The following is a 13,965-nucleotide window of genomic DNA, read 5'->3' on the forward strand; positions in this document are numbered from 1 at the left end:
GGACCAAAAGGAGAGCAAGCTTGTTTTTAGCATTGGCTGGGTGACGTTCACCAGACACAAAGCCCCTCCAAGCTCATGTGCCCTTCATGTCTCAATAATCCCGTCCTCTCATCATGCCTGGCTGCTTTTAAACTCTGGTTGTGATCCCAACCAAACTTTCTTGGAAGTAAAGTTCACCAGAGGCAGGGGGTAAAGAAGGTGATGGCGTGGACAGCTATTCATCTAGGTTTTCCCAGGTAAAAACAGCGGGCACACCCGGGGCTCCAAAAACCCAGGTTTCCAACTGGCTGCAGAAGTGTGGTAAAAAAACAAAACAAAACACCCCACCCCAATGGGCTTTATGGAAAGTTGCATATGTGAGGTTCACTTGTGGACACCGTGGAGCAAAGAAGCACACCGTGGTTAAATCCCCAATGGACAGTGCTGGGCTTCTTCGAGCCATGTCCCATAGCCAGAATACCTCGCTGGGTGAGGAACTGACCATCGCTTGGGGTACGGCACAATGCAAGTCCTAAGCCAATGCGATCAGCAAAACTCCAAACTGCAAATAGTCTCATCAATTACATTTTTAAGAAGTCCCAGTGCTTGTCAATCACTGCAGAGCATTTGAATTCTGTTGGTCAGAAAGCAGAAGGTGGGAGCAGATTGCCTTTATGAAGCTCCTTGCACATTTTCATTACATCGCTGCAAGTGACAGGACTAGAGACTTGACTTTAGAAAAAAAGAAGCAGAAAAGTCAGGACACAGGCCTGAATATATATCTGTGGTAACTCTTACTACAGTTCTAGTTGAAGCACATCCTGAAAGCCGCCCCCACTGATCCCAAACCCTTGCTTCCTCATTCCAGATGGGTGGGCATGGGCTATCACTCATTGGTGAGAAACATGCACTCTGGACATGCTCAGTGGCACTCATTCGTGCATATGCTCTAGGGCTCATTAAAAACCACAGCCCCAGTGGGAGAGCAGCAGTGTTAAAGACAGGGGTCTGGTGATGGGAAGAGGGACTAAAACTTAGCGCGCGCACACACACACACACGGCCACACACAAAAACTACTTCAGGCCACCACAGCTTGGAACGTCAAGACCTTGAAAGGGCTGAAAACAACTTTGTAATATTGCAAGACAAAATAAAGTACTTCTTCATATAACACATATTATGGAATAACCAGGACATGGTGATGGATGCTAGGTTAGACGCTTTAAAAGGGGGTTAGACAAACTCACAGAGGAGGAGGAGGAGGAGGCCTGTCAACAACCATTAGTCATGATGGCTATGTGTATGAAGCCTCCATCTTCAAAGAGAGTCTACCTCAGAATACCAGTTGCTGGCGAGAAATAGCAGGACAGGGTAAATGCCATCACGTCTGGCTTGGGGACTTCCTGTGGAGCAGGCAGTGGGGGCTCATGGCCCCCATGTCAGTGAGGCAGCGAATCCACTCCGGGTTTCAGTCAGGATGCTAAAGGAGCTCTCCCAGGTGCGAAGTGCAAGGGGGAGAGCTCCTTTAGAGTTCTGACTGGTTCTGACTGAAACCCAGGGAGGATTCATGGCTCCGCTGAGATCGGAGCCACCGGCTCCGCTGACAGCAGCGTTGCCAACCTCTTCCAACCCAAAGGCCAAATTGCATTTCAGAGGAGCTCTCAGGGGCCGCATCCCAGTGGGGGGCAGGGTGGGGGGCAAAACAAGACAGGACGAAAATACCGGCCTATTTCCGCTTCAATCTCTTCCTGCCAGTATCTAAGCCTTAGGAGCAGCATTTCTAGGTTTTGGAGGGGAGAAAACAGGCAAAAGCCAGGAAACCACCAAACGACTGGTGGTCAGGTGAAAGGGGGTGGGCCCAGGGAGGGGGTGTGGCCATCTAGGGATTGATTGGTCACTGTGAGTGGGATTCCGGACCAGATGGACCCGTGGCCTGATCTGGCATGGACTTACATTATTCCTTTAATAAATATATATCCCACACCTCCAAGGACTATGGTTTCCTGGGAAGCATAAGAACTTCAGAACAGCCCTGTTGGATCAGACCCAGGGTCCATCTAGTGCAGCATTCTGTTCACACCATGGCCAACCAGCTGCCCACAGGAAACTCACAAGAGAGACCATGAGTGCAACAGCACCCCCCACCCATGTTCCCCAGCAACTGGTATATATAGGCTCACTGCCTCTGGTTCTGGAGGTAGCACATCGCCATCAGGACTAGGAACCCTTGGTAGCCTCCTCCTCCAGGAATTTGTCCAACCCTCTTTTAAAGCCATCCACATTGGTGGCCATCACTACATCCTGTGATAGTGAATTCCATAGCTTAACTCTGCGCTGTGTGAAGAAGTCCTGCCTTTGATCTGTCCTGAATCTCCCACAAATCAGCTTCATGGGATGACCCCAGGTCCTAGTATTATGAGAGAGGGAGAAACATGTCTCCCTATCCACATTCTCCACACCATGAATAATTTTGTAGACCTCTATCATGTCTCCCCTTACCCTCCTTTTTTCCAAGCTAAGCACTCTATGAGGGCAGGCTGGGGTGGGGGGAATAATAAACATGTCCTGACAATTCAAGCAGCATTTATGCAAGATCCCTCGCTAGCTGGTTTTAAAACTGGGTGTTCTTTGGGTTTCTCCTTGCTCAAGCATTTTCTCTTTCTTTCTTTCTTTCTTTCTTTCTTTCTTTCTTTCTTTCTTTCTTTCAGGGACACATCCCAACCAACCAACCAACCAACCACAGAGAGAGAGAGAGAGAGAGAGAGAGAGAGAGTTTGTTTCTGGACCATTCCAGCAATCTCTTTCTTGCAGAGGAAAGCTGTCCACACCCAGTTACTGCTAGTTAAAAACACCCCACCCTCCCAAAAGTATGATATTCTTTGCTCTTCTCTCCTCCCAACTCCTCCCTCAAAATCCTTATAGCTGCTCTGGGAGGAGTTGCATTAAACTAAATACATCTTTGTGTTATAAATTACAGGGTCCTTTGCCAAAAAAGGAGGAAGCTCATGCCTGTTCCCGGTGAGATGACAGAGGCTGTGAAAAGTGAGGTGGTTTCTCCCATCATAAACGGGAATTGCATTTAGGAACATAGGAAGCTGCCTTCTACTGAGAGAGACCCTTAGCCCATCTAGCCCAGTATTGTCAACACTGACTGGCAGCAATGGCTTTCCAGGGATTCAGGTAGGATTCCTTCCTAGTCCCAGATGGAGGTGCTGGGAATTGAACCTGGGACCTTCTGCATGCAATGCAGAGGCTCTTCCACTGAGCTACAGGTCCCTTCTCTGTAAAGACATTCAGAAATCCTTTTTAGTAATAGAGAACCCGGATAAGTGAAGTTGGGGCAATGGTGCTGGCCGGAAGGCGAACAGGGAGGTATTCTCAAAGGTGCCAACAAAAAGCCTTTTTATTGAACCAAACACATTTTGGAATCAAGAGCTCCTGCGTCGGGGCAAAATCCAAATTGTGGGAACAGGCTAAGCCGATTTCCAAGATGGCGAATATCTTACCATCAGGCCTTACACAAGGATGTTTCTCAATATGGTGCAGTCCAACAGCCAAACATGCTCTGACAAATTCGCAGCAGCATCCCAGGTTTATGCTGGAACTTTGAAAACCACCATGGATTTGAGATGCGAGTAACATCTCTTTCTCATTTACTCACCCCTGCAAATGTGAGATAGTGCATATAATTCACATGCCTCAGTGGATGCTGGAACATATTTATCCCCAAAACTCTCCTTGCCTCCGATCCATCATATTTTTAAAGCAAATTATATTCCAAAGCATACCTCCCAATCAGCCAAACTGGGGTTTATCATGGCATTTGAGAGATTCCTATCTCCATGTTCAAAAGACAGCCACTGAACACAACACTGTAACAGAGAAGCAGAATGCTATGTAATCATTTTTTAAAAAATTTATTAAAAGCAACATGCTTGCTCTCCTTTATTTTCTGGAAAGGATTTGGAGTGTGGTCCTAAAGCTTGATAGCAGCTCCAGCATGGTCCATCGTTCTGCCGTCTCTCGCATCAGCAACCCGAGGCTCTGCACTATATTACCCCCACCCACTTTCCACCTGGCTCCACCCACCCATTCCAGAAAATGTGGGCATTTTTGCAATTCAGGGCCTCTCTTGGCAGCCTTATAAGGGGCCCAAACATTTCTCCAGCTTTTGTATATGCAGCTCATAAATTACCACAGTCCAGCCTTAAATCCACAGAAGATCAATCCAGGTGCCACCTCAATGACTAATTTGTTATAGATATCGATAATAGAGTGCCAGGGTCCAGCCCTCAAAGGAAAATCTTTCATCACCAGGGTAACTGCCCACTTTGGAGCAGTCTCATATTCCCCCTGGAGGCTCCCCAGGCCAACGCCAAATATTTCAAAAATCAGATAGGGGACTGACAATATATATTTTAAAAGTTAGTTGATGGTGATTAATCCAATTTAAGTGGTGTTTGCCCATGCCAATTAATTCAGGACAAAATATGTTGTTGTTGTTTTGTTTTGTTTTAAACAGTAATGAGAAACTTCTTGGGGGATGTGGATTGGGTATTTTTTTTACCCTCTTCTAATTAAACAGAATTTCTTCAAAAACTGTATCTTGTTTGCTATAACTGAAATTACCCCCTCCCTGGTTATTCTTCTTATTGTATTTTTTATTTTTAATGTAACTTGTTTGAAGTCGCTCACTCCGCGTGCCTCAGGAGGAGGGAGGAGGAAGGAGAGAGTTTGTGAGGAATCTTCACAAAGCAAACTGTCACGGATTCAGGCTGGGTGACAGACAAGAGTCGGTTCCAGTCACTTGGCCAATGGAAGAAACAACACTGCTAGGACAGCAACCACGAGGGGAAGATTTGGCAGCACGTCACGTGATCCGAGGTTGTAAACGGCTGAAGCCTCTTTGCTTTGTTGATTCGAGAGCTGCTTGTTTGAAGGAATTTCGTCTGTGTCCAGATCATAGGCCAACTCTAGAACAAAGAAAAGAGAGAAAATGACTTGATTAGGGAGTGGAATGCACAAGATGGAGGGATGGCCACCGGCAAAGGAAGGTTTTAAAAGCGGGTTTGAGGAAATCATGGAAGATGAGGGGTAGGGATGTACGGAGTTTCTTCAATTGGTTCCATCTCAGTTTCGAGGATTATCAGGTGTTGTCTGCTCATTGTCAGATCTGGATTTTTTAAAGGGATGTACAGGAATTTCATTGCACTTGCACAAGTGAGCATTAGCACAAGTGAACATTAGCTCAAATCCCTGCCCCCCCCCCCACGTAAAACCTAGTCTGCAGGTTGTGAAGTCCATGCAACTTGGACAAAGCTGGTCTGCTTTATAGAAATCCGAGCTCATTTGAATCTGTCGCAGATTATTCCGACATCTCTAATGAGAGGTCTTCTCCAGCCTTCTGCAAACTAGAGCCCTCCAGATGTTTTGGACAACAACTCCCATCAGCTCTAGCCAACATCACCAATTGAGAGGAATGATGGGACTTGTAGGCCAAAACATCTGGAGGGCCACATGTTGAGTGCGCGCGCACCCCCCGCACTAGAGGGTTTTGTCTGTGTGCATGCATGTGTGTGTGTTAAACAGTGTATTTAGGGCTCATCTTCTGCTTTCTCTGATGTATTCTGAGCAAGGAGAACTTCCCATTCCAGGAAACCGCAAACAAACACAGTGTTTACTTTGTGTATTAATTTCAGCGATTCAATATTTTATTCCTTAGCTCAAGGGCTTCCAGTGCAGTTTGCAACTGATATATAAACCAACAATAAAACCATTAAAAGTTATTTAAGGCCATCTGAATAGTGGGGGGGGGGGGAGTCGCAACACAAAAACAAACACAACTAAAGGTATAAAGGGCACATAAAGATTCTTCACCTGGCACTGAAAGGGTCTGAGGCGCAGTGCCAGGTGAGCCTTGCACAGCAGGAAAGACCCTTTCCCAGTCACTGCCCACCTTACTTCAGAAGGTGCCGGGGGGAGCCACTGGATGGGCCTCAAAGGATGACCTTTATTGCATGGCAAGACTCACGGGACCGTAGGGCTTCAGGTACCCGGGTCCCAAGCCGTTTAGGGCTTGAAAAAAGGTAACATGCACTTTGAACTGTGCTCAGAAACAGACCAGCAGCCAGAGCAGTTGATAATATGCTGTCTGCTCCCGCTCGCTCAGTGAGGACAGAGTTCACTTTCCAGCATGTGCAAACTGGTCCATGGCAGCCTTCTGGGAAGTACAACAGGGCCTCTCTGGTTGTGGCTCCTGGCTACAGGAGATATCCTGCACAATCTACTGCAGAGTTCCTTAATCTGAAGCCCTCCAGTGGCCAGGCTGGCTGGTGATGTTGGGAGTTGTATTCCAACACACCTGAAGGGTACCAGGTGGGGGAACACTGGTCTACATTCTGAAGACTAAAATAGAGAGGTCTCCTTGTCTTAGACCAGCCTCTCCCAACCTTCCAGATGTCTTGGGCTACAACCAGGGGCATTGCTAGGGCTGGGCCCAGAGGGCCCCTGCCACAGATCTATTCCCCTGGGCCCCGGATCTATTCCCCAGAGACTCAAGTGTGCATTGAAGCCAATGCAAGATTTTCTTTTAAGCTTAATTGCATGGGCTGGGGGCAATTTTCCTTCAGGAGGGAGAGAGGGAGAAATGGGAGTGGGTAGAGAGAAGTGGGGATGGGACACAAGAGATTGCAAATGAATTGTAATTGAAGAGAATCTACTGATTTTGGATGATCTTGGGTGGGGTACAAATTTGAGATGATTTACATGAGAAATGAATTGGCTTGCTTTGCCCTCTGTGAAATTTTAAATAAATCCTAGTAATTATTTCTAAATGTGCATACAGATATAAATTAGCAAATGCTAATTTTATGCAAACTTGTGCCCTATGGGCCTGGGCCCTGAATCTTTTAAGTAGTTAGCAACATCCCTGACTACAACTCCCAGCATTCCGGACCATTGCCCATGCTGGCTGAGGCTGATGGGAGTTGAAGGCCAAAATTTCTGGAAGGCCCCAGGTTGGGGAAGGCGGTTTGAGACTGACTGGCAGTCAGGTATCTCCTGGCTGTGCCCATTCCAGGATTTTGGGGCCCTCGTTCTTGTAACAGCAAACAGAGAAGGGCTCAACTCCATGGGTGCTGTAGTCAAATATAGGAGTTGTAGTCCAACACAGATGCAACATCTTACACGCCACCTTTTTTCCAACATTCCCTTCTTTTAAGGAAGAGCTTGTGGAGGTGTGGAGAGGAAGGGAGGGGGGCAAAGACACACACAGAGAGAAGAATCCAAATACATTATGCAATGTTCAAGCATGCTTCTTTCTCTCGTCACCACCCCAGTAAAATAACCATAAATCAGGCTTCCTTGGAAGAGCTCTACCTTTGCACAGACCCGTGCTACACGCACAGGGAAAGGCAAACCATTCGGTAGGGGGGGGGGGGCGCTAGGCCCACAAATCCACATACAAGAAACCAGCGGAGGCTGATGGCTCTGGTGTCAGTGGGGTGGTGAATCCGCTCCGGGTTTCAGTCAGGACCAGTCAGAACTCTAACAGAGCTGTCCAAGCCCATCTTCCACTGGAAGCAAACCTTCCAGCCGCTCAGCCGGTTCTCAGTTAAACCCTCACCTCTCACCAACAGCATTCTCCCCCCCACCCCAGTTCTTCCAGGCAGCAGCCCAAAACTGGCTCCAAGGCTGAACCAGGCCGGCTATATGATCCAGGGGGTATTTTCAACAATCTGTGCTAATTAGGTTCCCCCAGCCCCATTGCTCTTGCACTCCAGCCTTGTCTTTTGTGCTTCAGATTAGATAATCCGTTTACAATAATAGACAATCATTAGCTCAGCTGGCTGGCATTTCGGAGCAGTTTTTTTCCTCTCACCTTGTGAAAAGAAGGGAGGGGAGTGTCTTTTCCCCACTCCCTCCATGAGTCTCCTTCCCCCCCCTCCTTTCTTTTTCGTGGGGGTGGTGGCGGTGGGAAAGCTACCTTGTAGCGTTGAACACCCTGTATGGGCTTGGGGGTTTGTAGGGGGTGGGGCTATTTTACTCACAGCACAGCACACGGTAAGACCTTCTGGCCATGCTACAGCATGCATCAGGAATGATGGTGACCCACAGCTGTAAACCCACAAATATGTGCTTTCCATGTCAACAAAGTGGGGAAAAGGAGGGCGGGGAACATTCCACCATGGAAACACAATTTGAAGTATGCTTCTCATCTTGGCGTACGCTTTCCAGGTAGGAGTCATCACCAACTGGCCCTCTTTCCGGACTGTTTTTGTTTTTGGAAGCCTCTACAAGGACAGCTAAAGTCACACCAAAGCCAGAAAGAGAAGAGATTACTTTTGGAATTGGCAGAGTAGGTAACGCATTGCAATTGGTTATGTGCATGCGTGTCTATACACACACACACACACACTCACACACAACCTAGCAGATTTTGGCACACCTGTATGTACTTTTGCACCAAAAATACATCTGTGCCTGTCTACCTTCTCAGTTTCCCTATTCTTCTCCCCCCCCCCCAGTTTTCACTACCATAAAAGGACAGCTTTTGGCCAAAGGACAGGAATCATACCTTGCAAGCAAAAGGAGAAAGACATCAAAGACTACAGTGCAATGCTAGGCAGGCAGCCGGCCAGCCTCTGGAGAAGCTAGGAAAAAAAGATTGCTGGATGCCAACGATAGAGAATGCCCACCTGCTGCCAGGCATCTGGGCCCTCAGAAGGAGACGCCAAGCGCCATCTGGCAGATGGCCTCAAGGTTGGACAGGATGTCCAAGCAACCAGTGCCTGTGCCTCTTCCGCAAGCATGTCGCTGCCCTGAGCCTGTAGGCCATGGGCCCAGAAGGAAAAATGGTGAGTTGAATCCTTCCTGGGTTGGCACCAGCGACTGTCCTGGGCGCTGAGTGTCCACCACAGGGGTGGTAGGTGAGGGGAGTAGGATGGATATGTCCACCAAGAGACAGGTCAAAATGGCCAGCACAAAACTAAGGAATGTGCACAATGGCGGATGAGGAAGGAGAAAGCCGGCTTGGCCTGCTGAACAGAGTCACTGAGTTTGGACCTGGTTTTGTTTAACCAAGAATGACATCAGCAGCCCTGGATGCCATCTGCCTCAGTTCCCAGCTTCGAAATGGGAACATGAGCGCTGCCTACCTCAGAGGGGCATTTGTGAGGCTGCATCAAGTCCCTTTCCACACCAGAAATGTCCTATTTATTTTTTAGTATGCTCATCCTATCCAGCCTTTCTTTTGAAAAAGAAAAAAGACGACCCATTTAAAAGTGATTAAAGTAAAAGGAGCCCTGAAGTCAAGCCCCTTTATTAAAATTTAAAATAAATACATAAGGAAGGTCTGGGATATTGTCTATGTGCAGGGCTAGGCAACCCGGTGCCCTCCAGATGTTTTGAACTACAATTCCCATAATCCCGGACCACTGGCCATGCTGGCTGGGGGCTTCTGGGAGTGGTAGTCTGAAACGTACGAAAGGCCACAAGTTGCCCACCCCTGGTCTGTGGCCTCTGGTCACCTGGACTACCAACAACAAAGGCCTCAGATTCTGAAAATGGGAACCTAAAGTTCTGACACCAAGAGAAAAAATAATCTCTCAGCAAGTCGAGACATTTTACTCGTTCCATTTGCTAACGTTTGGCTCTCACACACACCATTGGACTGAGTGCAAAGAGGACAGAAGGTGGGAACCCTTTTGGAAAACGTAGGCACCGTGTAAACATCAGCACTGTAAAGCCCCAGAACAAACCCAAGAACAAAACATTTTAATCACAAACATGAGGACTAGCAGCATGTTTTTTAAAAATAAAATCTCCAAGAAGCTTTTTAAAAAATGGATGTCAGTTTTCAATGCCAGATAGCTGCTTTCCTTATTGTATATCTACAGGTTTACAGCCCCACTCCCTTCCCTCTCCACCCCGAAACGTGGCTTGTTCACAGCTAGGTATGTATTTAACAAGGAGTCATTTATTCCCTTAGTTAGACCAGAGCTTCACCAGCCCAGGATCATCACTGCCCACTGGCCACGAAACTGGTTCTTTAGCATTTCAGGCTACTGTTTGCTGTAGCCCTGCAGTTCAAGATCACTGAGCCCGGGCAACGCAGTGGCAAGCGTCAGGCTGGCCACCCATGGAAAAGCTATTTTCTATTGGCGAGCCTACCTTACAGGGTTGTTGTGAGGCTAAAATACTACTCTGGCCTCCTTGGAAAGAAGGGTAGGGTACCAGCACATAAATATCACAGCTGGAAATAATCCCTGCCATCTCAGATGTGCAAAAAGAACCCCACTGCTCGGACACATTCCTGCCGCTCTCCTCTCCCCACCCCTAAACACGACTGGTATCCTCATAAAGAAAAGGGCCACAGCTCAGCTGGGAGCACCCCTGTTTTGCATGCAGGAGGCCCCAGGCTCCATCTCCGGCTTCTCCAGGTAGGGTTAGAAAAATTCCTGCCTGAAACCCTGGAGAGCCGCTGCTGCCAATCAGTGTTGACAACACTGGGCTGGATGGACCAAGGGTCTGACCCAGTAGAAGGCAGCCTCCAATCCCCACCCATTCCCCATCTGGGGGAACAATGCTGCTGCGACGGCACTGCTGCATCCCTGGGCAAGTTGAGCCTGTCTCTGAAGTGCAGCATTCTCTCTCCCGCCGCCCCCACGCACCTTCTCCCCCATATGCCATTTGTTCCAGCATTTATAACCCAATTTGCAGTCAGTTAGCTTTCAACGCAGCTCACAGTGCGCTAAAAACAAATACAAGGACACAGCAATACTAAAAATGGCACAAAGTTATGAAACCACAAAAGGAAAAAGGACCAATTCAGCAATCAATAAGAACATCAGAAGAGCCCTGCGGGATCAGACCAAGGGGCTGTGTAGTCCAGCACTCTGTTCACACAGGGGCCAAACAGCTCTCGACCAGGAACCCAGGAGCAGGGCATGAGTTCAACAGCACCCTCCCGCCCATGTTCCCCAGCAACTGGTGCACATAGGCAAACTGCCTCTGACACTGGAGGTAGCTTAGAGCCATCAGGACCGGCAGCCATGGATACCCTTCTCCTCCATGAATTTGTCCAGTCCCCTTTTAAAGCCATCCAAATTGGTGGCCATCACTAAATCTTATGGAAGTGAATTCCACAGTTTAACTATGTGTGAAGAAGGACTTGCTTCGATCCATCCTGAATCTCCCCACAATAAGCTTCATGGGAGGACCCCGTTGGGTTCTAGCGTTATGAGAGTGGGAGAAAAATGTCTCCCTCCCCATTTTCTCCACACCAGGCATAATTTTGTAGACAATCAAACCTAGGAAACTGCCTCATATCAGGTCAAACTATAATTCCAAGTCGCCCAGGAATATCTACTCTGGCTGAATGTGGCTCTCAGGAAGAGAAGGGTCTTTCAGCTCCATCAGCGAGCTGTGCTCCCCTGAATATAAGGCAAGAAATAACGACAATGAGCAAGACTGTAAGCGCAGAATAAAACAAAAGAAGCCAGACTCCAGCTGAACATCAGGAAAAATTTCCTGACTGCTAGAGCAATACGACAATGGAACAGTTACCTAGGGAGGCGGTGGGCTCTCCCACACTGGAGGCCTTCAAGATGAGCATCTGTCGGGGACGCTCTGACTTGGGATTCCTGCATTGAGCAGGGGGTGGGACTCAATGGTCTTATAGGGCCCTTCCAACCCTACTACCCTATGATTCTATGAAACCCGCTATTCACAGGAAGGCTTGGACAAATGCATGGGTCTTCACCTGGCGCCTAAGACGTAACAATGTGGATGCCGGCAATGGGGGGGGGGGATATTTAACAGTGCTTTCTTGGCCTCTGCCCAGCCATCACACATCCCTCATGCGCGGCTGCTAGGTGGCAGCTTTCTAGGTTGCATGTGAATCCCGCTGTCTGGCCTGCATGCATGTCTCCCCATGATTTCACTCACACAGTGGCCTTTACTCTTGTGGGAAACTATTCCATTCTCCGCTCAGGGAGTTCTGCTACCGCTGATGCAACCTCCCTGCTTGCCTAATAGCCGGGCATAAGCAAAGCCATGTCTGCCCGTTGCAATTATCCTGCATGCTGAGTCGCATCATGGCCGCACATCACGACACTCACAGAGCATCCCTGCGATTTTGTGGTTGTGCCTCTCCCTGCTTCTCTTTAAAGGGCTGCTTCTGCTTCAACGCACTGTGAGAAAGTGAAAAGAGTTTCTTCTCACCCAGAGGAGCGAGGGAGGCAGGGGAGGGAGCAAGCAAAAGTCCACGGGAGACTCAGTGACAGACAACGTGCCCTTCCAGGAAGGCGCAGGAGCAAAGACAGTTTAAAAGATGGCAACCAGAGAGAGAGATAGGGCTTGCAAGCCACATATGGTTGAGATGGGGAAGGCAAACCTGCCCCCTCAAAACACTGCCAACACCAATAGTAGCAATAGGGGGCAGCTTTGCTCTCCATGGGATCCCCAGCTGCAGCTGCCTGACTTTCTTCCACTGGGAAAGCCATTCCCTTCTATGGGAAACACGAAGTTGAGTTCAGTGCTATACACGTCAAATCTAGCTTCGAAACAAGCTAAATTTGGTCCATTTAGTGCTTCCTAGTGCTAATGTGGCCATTTTGGGGGGTAAAAAAACTGGGCGGCACCCCATGGCGCTCCGCATAGGGGGCTTCAGGGGGCAAAAATGCCCATCCCTGCATGAGCATGTGCCCCCCAGAGCAACCATTGTGTTTTGAAAAAATACACAGTGCCTCACACAATAAGGGGCTTTAGTGTGGCTTCTCCCAGGGTCCCAGCTTGAAACCCATGCATCTCTAGTTTAATAGCTTTGTTCCTTTTGTTCCTTTTCCTGACTTTTGTATATTATTTTTAAGCAGTGTTATTTTAAGCTGTGTTTTATTGTTGGATTTTTTAAACAAATTGTATTTTGTTCAAAGTTGTTTTTAGTTATATGTTGTTTGTCTGTATGTTTTATGTAAATGGTTTTTAAACTTTGTATATTGTATTGTAATATCTTATCTTCTGTAAACTGCCCAGAGAGCTTCAGCTATGGGGTGGTATAGAAATAATAATGACAATAACAATAACAACAAAAGCAATAGTAATAGTCACAGAGGATACGACAGGCACTTTTCTGCCTGAGAAAACCTTGGAGAACAGTTGGCAATTCTGGGTTAGAATTGGTTGGACTCAGTACAAGGCAGCTTCCTATGTTTCTAGGCACAGACTCTGCCGCACATGCCTTGCTCATCCTGACACATCTGGCTGCCTCTTCCAGGCCTGACCATTATTCCAAAGGCGCTCGTTTTTAAAAATCCCAGTCATAAAAGCACCACGTCCTGAAATCAGGTGGTTATCGAAGTGACTGAGATTTATTTCCTTTTTTTTTTAAGGGAAACTACAGTGTGACTCATGTCAACCTGTTTTGTCCATATCAGGCTCTTGAGGCAAACGCTGCTCAGCTCCTGACCCCCTCCTGTCACCCAAGGACAAGATGTTCTCCACCAATTACACCATGCCCCGTGGAAGACCCCCTGCTTCACGCCCACCACGGAGCTGGAACATTGTGGGAAAAGGGGGAGCCTTGTTACGACTGCCCTATGGCGGGAGGGGGGTGGAGTGGGGGAGAGAAGCAGCAGGTTTGGAAAGCAGGCCTCGCTTTTCACAACAGACGCTTTGCTCCTCTTCTCTGGGAACTGGCTGTGCTGTGCGCTTGGCTGACTCTTTCCCCGCCACTCAACATGCTCGCGAAGGGGCAGCCCCCGAGGGAGACGGCCATGGGAAAGAGAGACATCGTCTCTCTGCAGTGCCGTCCCTCGGATCCATTTGTGGGACGGGTGTCGGTGGGGCAAGGCAGCTGCGCTAGTGACCGGTGCATTTCTGACCTCAATTCAAAGTTTCGGTTTTGACCTTTAAAGACTTAAAATGGTTTGGCGCCAAATTAGTTGAAGGACCGCCTGCCCAGTATCGTCCTGTCTGCGCTTTAAGTT

At 48.2% G+C, this 13,965-nt stretch overlaps 1 protein-coding gene across 1 annotated transcript in view; it reads right to left on the reverse strand.

Moving 5' to 3' along the window:
* Window positions 1-3,890: 3,890 nt before the first annotated feature.
* Window positions 3,891-13,965, reverse strand: part of GPC3 (glypican 3) — a 263,829-nt gene continuing 253,754 nt past the window's right edge. Inside the window, exon 8 of the mRNA XM_084813591.1 lies at window positions 3,891-4,953. Within this exon, the coding sequence (XP_084669717.1) occupies window positions 4,784-4,953 (170 nt within the window). The 3' untranslated portion in view covers window positions 3,891-4,783. The remainder of the gene's footprint in view (window positions 4,954-13,965) is intronic.

The sequence above is a fragment of the Heloderma suspectum genome, chromosome 9 (genome assembly GCF_057233095.1).
Source record: "Heloderma suspectum isolate Gila_16-S chromosome 9, 16-S_ref, whole genome shotgun sequence".
Classification (NCBI taxonomy): Eukaryota; Metazoa; Chordata; class Lepidosauria; order Squamata; family Helodermatidae; genus Heloderma; species Heloderma suspectum.